The sequence below is a fragment of the Strix uralensis genome, chromosome 11 (genome assembly GCF_047716275.1).
Source record: "Strix uralensis isolate ZFMK-TIS-50842 chromosome 11, bStrUra1, whole genome shotgun sequence".
Lineage (NCBI taxonomy): Eukaryota > Metazoa > Chordata > Aves > Strigiformes > Strigidae > Strix > Strix uralensis.
Genome location: NC_133982.1, coordinates 19,119,004 through 19,125,003, shown reverse-complemented (window position 1 = coordinate 19,125,003; position 6,000 = coordinate 19,119,004). Strand labels below are relative to the sequence as shown.

Here is a 6,000-nt window from a genome sequence, read left to right as displayed (position 1 = left end):
GTGACATCAATTCTTGGTTCTAACACCAGTTCTAGCCTGACCTTAACCCAGAGAACTTGTCTGCAGATTTCCAGGCAGCAATTCCTAAGCAGTCTTATCCCAAACCTGCCTGCTTTGAAGTCAAAATAAACAACTAGACTGAGGAACAGCCTAGGTCAGGCCTGACACGCTCAGCAGCATCACTGCTGCTTGGCACTGCCATGCTCTGGGGGATGCCACCTTCATGGCTGATTTGCTGCCTGGTTTGAAAAGACCAGGTCTCTTGCTCAGCACAAGGATGGTGCTGCCCACCCATCTGGGTCAGAGCAGAAGATGAGACACATTGGTGAGCCCCAGCCACAGAAGGACAGAACATCAGAGTCTGATAAAATGCCAGTCCTATGAAAAGCAAGACAGTTTTACTGGAGAAAAGGCTTTATTAAGGAAGGACATTGTATCATACCATATTGCTCTGATGCTCCAGGTCTCAGGGAAGACTCAGAGATCCAGCACAAATACTTCTGAACCACAGACGTGTTGGGCCTGCCACCTTGAAGAGAGGTCTCTCCTACCTCAAGACTCTTCCATCAGTAATGTTGGTCTCTGATGAGGAGGTGCTGAACCCTGCTGGAACAGGCTGAGGGTTGGATAAGGAGAGAGGCAGGGCACAGATCCTTATGGCTGAGCAGTGGTAGGCAAGCAGCTATTTTGGATGACAAATTGCCCCAGGCTGGAAAGCAGCAGGACAGATTTGAATAGAGTTGCTGTCAAAATATCAGTGCTGGATCATGGGTCTGCAGGACTGTGGTAGTGCAGAGCCTGGCCCTCAGGATGCAAGGCTGACTACGGCTTCTTCTGCCCCTTCACTTTCTCTCTCTCCTTGTCCATGGCAGCTGCTTGTGCCTGCAGCCGACTCCAGTACTCAGGCAACTGGTCCTTGAGTCCCAGCAGGCTCTGCTGCCTAACGAGGATAGAAAAGGGTGGTTAAAGCAGTTCCTGTCATTTCCCCACTGCTTAGCCTAGTTCCCCCAAGGGTCCCTGGGGCTCACTACAAATTAAGCAGTTCAGACTTTTTGTGACCAAAAGACCTCAGTGATTCCCTCATGCCACTCAGCACTCAAATTTTCTGCTCTTGACAGCAATGACCTCCATACTTCTCTTTGCCTGTTAGCCTCTGTAGACACAGGTCTCACTGCAGTTGTATTTGCTCTGCTCTGCCTTCACCTTCCAGGGAGGAAGATATCCCTGGAGGTGATGTCTCTCCAGTTTTTCTGGTATAAGGTAGACAAGAGTCTCCTCTCCAGCTTTATGAGAAGGAGGAACAGAACTGGTGGGACAGAACTTTTCTGCACTTAACTAGACAGACAACACCACAGGATTGACCCTGGAGACAAGGAATTAGGGAAGGCTACGAGGTGATATGTGCTGTAAGGTCACACCTGCACCCAACTGTTCCATTTCAAATTGGAGAATTAAGGCCCAGTGAAAAGAACAAACAGAATATCATTGATACTGATCTGGCTCCAGGTTCCCAAAAGAAGTAATTCAAGGAAAAGGTCATCCAAAAAGAGATGTCACATTGCCATCTAGTGACGGCATGATCTCAATGCATCAGCTAAACTCTACTGCAACCTCGGCCTGAAGGTGCCGGGAACCTTCTCAAACCGGGAAACCTCCAACACAAATCTACATAAACATCAAGTGAACCTAGGAATGGAGGGGAGGAACAAGGTACAAAGAGATCCCAGCTCTGCCCGGCTATGGGGTCAAAAGGAAGATGCAGACATTTAAATGAGGATCATATTTCCTGACAAGCTTGCACAATCTGTGTTGCACAGAAGCACATTAGAACTAGCAAGCCCTCTCTACCTGGAATGACAAGCCTGCACCAGGCATCCTGAATTACAGCTGTTAAGTTGTTCTAGGAAGGACAGAAGGGAGAGGAGGGAGGGTTCTGGGTGACTGTCAGGAATACAGCTACCTGAACATCAACCTTACGCAGCCGTAAATCTGTCACAGCACACAGAAGAACCCAGAAGCTCCAGGGTGAGACCTCGCATGGACCTGAGCAACACCACAGCTTACAATAATGCAAGTGCACTTACCTATCAGGCAGAAGGAGAACCTTACCTATCACGTAAGAAAATGTTACATCTCTCAATCCACGGCAGGTTCTGCAAGGATTTGGGAGGCAAATCTGGTTCCTTTGGGAAAGCCTCCTCCAGTGGGTACGAGCTGAATTCAAAAAGGAAGATGGTGCTGTGACTGGCTCTGCTTTCTGCCAACACATCTGCCTGCTGCTGCTTATCTCCTAGACAGAAACAAGAACAGTGAGCTATTGCATCAGAGTCATCCAATAAGAACTATCAAGGATCAGTGCACAGCTGAATGCACCAAGTGACCATGTATCTAAGACCACTTCAGCATGCTACTCACCTCGAAGCAGTAAGCACCAATTCACACTATCCACTGTGAATACTGGCTGCCAGGGGCATGCTACAGCATGAGAAGGTGGGGTACTGAAGCAGTAAACAATCTGCGATGTGGCAGTGTTCATCAGGGACACTGTGCCATCCCAGGAGAAGACCAGGGCCTGAAACAGCAAGTTGACACTTAGAAATAGACGTAAAAGAAGTGAAAAGCACTTCCTGGAAAGGACATGGACATTCAGGACTTCACATCCCCAACTATGAAGCTGTTTTCTTTGCCTGCCCAGTAGTCATAGGGCCACAGCAGACCAATAACAGGCTGTGCAGGGAACTTGGACTGGAATTGCTGCAGGCTGGGATTGGAAAAGGGCAGCAGGGCAGGTTAGAAATGAACTAGATCCAGCCTTCTGCATGGCTGGCTCTGGGGAGCAGCTTTTAGTCCTTTTCTCCCCGTGCCTGAAAACTTTCTGAGGCCACTTGAAAGGTCTGACTGGACTTGTGCTTGTAACTTCTCCTCATCATGATGCCCTCTCATATTTGACCCTGATGCCTGAAACTTCATGGCTGAACCTTCTCATCTTTGCAGTTGGACTCGTCCATGTGCAGAGGGCCTCCAGCTCCTCCCACCTCAGTGGTCAATTAGAGGACATGGGTGCAAGGGGATACTGAGTAAGATCATGGAAGATAAATCTTTTGAGAGTGACCAGCTACATATAGACCTGTAACTGGTGGAGGAAGTCCCCATGCTAAAAATAGTTGGAGGCTAGCAAAGGCTGTGAGGGCAGTACCATATCTGATTGCCATGTTCTTTATCTTCTAGGCACCCAGTTACTGGAAACCGGATCCTAGGCCAGATGGACTTGTGTTCTCACCCAGTTCTTAAGAGAGATGGCAGTAATACTCACTGCACTGGGGAACGCCAGGACAGGCACCACCGTGCTGACAGCAAGATTTGGATCTTCAGGCCTGTAAAACAGACTCAGGCTTATGCCACTGTTTCATTTACCTGGCATGTACTTACTGAGAGACTGTGATAATGACAATGGCAGTTTGTGGCACATGGGCTGGCATAAAGTTCCAGCCAAGCCCCTTCCCTATGGAGAAAAAGCTTGCCTCCTCCTGAGCAGGAACCCTGAGGCCCATCTCTGTGCAAACCTGCCTAGGAACTACGTTAGAGATACAAATCCCCTGCCTGCCATGGAGGCATGAAACCATAACCTTCACAACAGCAACTTCCCCAAAGCTGACCCTTCTTCTCAAACCAAGGGAATAAATGAACATAAAGTTGATAGAAAGATGGCAAGAAATGCTTATTCTGATTTCTAGGGGGAAGTTATTCGGGCAAGGGCAGAAGACAGAAGAAAAAATTCCCATGGGTACCTGGCAGAGACCCATCTAGTTGAACGTCAACCTTGGAGCAGTGCTACAAGCACTTGTGTTCTGGTGCATAGAAGAACCCAGAAACATCCCTAATTCTGGCATAACCATTGGATTTTAGTACTGGAACTGACTCCTAGCAAAACCACACTTGCTCCTGACAGCAGCCTAGCAGAGCTATCTGTGTAAAAGCAGTAGAAAGTTCTCTGCTCCACAGAAATCTGGGGCTCCCTGCTGGACCTCACCACTATACCACATGGTTTCCTGGGCTGGAGTGAGGTCTCCCAGAGTCTACCTCACCTGTCTGCCAGGAGCGTGATGCTGGACTTCCCAGCCCTGGGTGCTTTCACCAGATAGAAAGAGCTGTCTGTACACAGCACTAGAAGCTGCACGATGGGACAGGCAGGATCTGTACCAGGACAAAGTGTCTCATCACTGGTAGCTGCAGAACTCCGCAGGAAGTGGATGCTACGGATGAGACGTTCCTCTAGAATGGCAGTCACAGACAGTGGGTACCCTGGGAAAGCAGCGGGGGGGGGGGGGAAAGATACAGTAGCAGTTCAGGAAGAAAAAGGAACTTTATCCAAGGAAATCTTAGCTTGGACTGTGGCCTGCTCAGGGGCAGCAGCCACCAGAACAATCCTGATGGCAAAAGAGATTCTTCTGCCAGGAGAATCCCTGCATCATGGCAGGGTGACACTAGCACTGATGGCTAGCCTGGACTGTGATACCACAACAGCCTCAGAGATGACCTGAGGGTGCAGCGGCAAAGCAGTGACTGTCACTATCTCACAGCCGGAGGGCAAGATGGTCATCAGTCCTCACTGCAGCAGCTCACAGCTCCTGCATTGCCGTGGATGGGAATGGCTCTGCAAGGCTGGGGCAGTCACACTGCACTGGCAACTTCTGACCAAGCATCCAATCAACAAGTAAGTCCAATCTGTTTTCAGATTTGCTTGTAAACTCACTGCCAGTCCCTTGTTCACCCCAAGCCAGAGCCTCAGACTCCTAGGAAGGGAGCAATTTATCCACAGTGATCCCAATACACAGTCCCAAAGGGCAAGCTCACCTAGGTGTTTATCCCAAATAGTTATTGTTGCATCTTCACATGCCAGCGCGAGGTATCTGGAGCAGGAACTGACAGCCGAGCATGCAATTGGAGCTGCACATGGCCACACAACATCAGGTTTCAGATCAGAGTCTAAACAGAAGGATATGAAGAGAGACAACTGTAAGAAAGTGCAAAGCATTCCTTCTCATGAAGCTAGCATCCAGTTTCCCAGTAAAACATGCACCATTTTGCAGCCTCCTACCAGAGTGGCTTCACTAAAAATACTGCCAGCCTGTGCAACATGAAGCCCCACAATCCAAATGCCAGCCTGACCCACAAGATATAAAGCATCTCTCCTCCCCATTCCTCTTTTCCCTGTATCATGATCTGGCTGAAAGTCTGGCCACTGATTTCTCCCACTCCCCACAGAGTGCTCTGCTAGAGAAAGCAAGACTTTCTTACCCACTTTCTCCTTGAGTGGATGGTTAAGTAAGTACAAGCAGAGATTGTGGCTTCCATCCCAGTGCACACTGATGCCAGCTGGAACATCTGGTACAGAGAAGGGGACAACAAAAGGGAGGAGACGGGGAACAAAGAAAGGGACAATCCAGGACACCAAAATACCATTAGAAATCTCTCATTAGAACTCTCATGGTTTCCCTGACAGAACTTGTAAAAACTCTGGTCACACAGAAACTAAACCAGAACAAACTCTCCCTTTGTTTATTTTTATCTTGCCTAGGTACCCCCTCATCTTTTTGGGTGGTTGGGGAGGGTTTAACTATGGAGCTAAGTTTATTTGACTCCATGCCAGTAACTGACTTGTAAGTCTTAGGGCTGACATTTTTATCCAGGCTTATGTACTTGGAGATGGAATGTATATAGTGAACCCAAGCCAGAGCCACTAAGCTCTAATTGGAGTTCAATGTCATGCAATGACATGCTTCATCAGTTAACAGCTTTTTGCCCATTTGGATACCTGGCTGTACTTTCATTTCAGGTCCCACCTGTAGGATCTGGCTAGGCAGGAGAAAATGAAAAGTAGCATGTCTGAAAAAAAGGAATAAATATATGTAAAAGAAAGGCTTTGATAGGCAGCACTGCAACAAGACCTGGAACGGCTCTAGCCCCCTGCCCTGAAGCCTTGGGGTGAAGGAGGCAAAG

The 6,000-nt window shown here is 48.5% G+C and overlaps 1 protein-coding gene across 2 annotated transcripts in view; it reads right to left on the bottom strand.

Annotated features, from left to right (window-relative positions):
• Positions 1 to 392: 392 nt before the first annotated feature.
• WDR93 (WD repeat domain 93) overlaps positions 393 to 6,000 on the bottom strand; it is a 12,462-nt gene continuing 6,854 nt past the window's right edge. For both annotated transcript variants that reach the window (XM_074880625.1, XM_074880623.1), the window contains exons 9-16: positions 5,816 to 5,886; positions 5,299 to 5,385; positions 4,855 to 4,986; positions 4,086 to 4,302; positions 3,314 to 3,374; positions 2,416 to 2,572; positions 2,110 to 2,290; positions 393 to 940 (exon numbers count right to left, since the gene is read on the bottom strand). In XM_074880625.1, the coding sequence (XP_074736726.1) occupies positions 823 to 940; positions 2,110 to 2,290; positions 2,416 to 2,572; positions 3,314 to 3,374; positions 4,086 to 4,302; positions 4,855 to 4,986; positions 5,299 to 5,385; positions 5,816 to 5,886 (1,024 nt within the window). In that variant the 3' untranslated portion in view covers positions 393 to 822. The remainder of the gene's footprint in view (positions 941 to 2,109; positions 2,291 to 2,415; positions 2,573 to 3,313; positions 3,375 to 4,085; positions 4,303 to 4,854; positions 4,987 to 5,298; positions 5,386 to 5,815; positions 5,887 to 6,000) is intronic.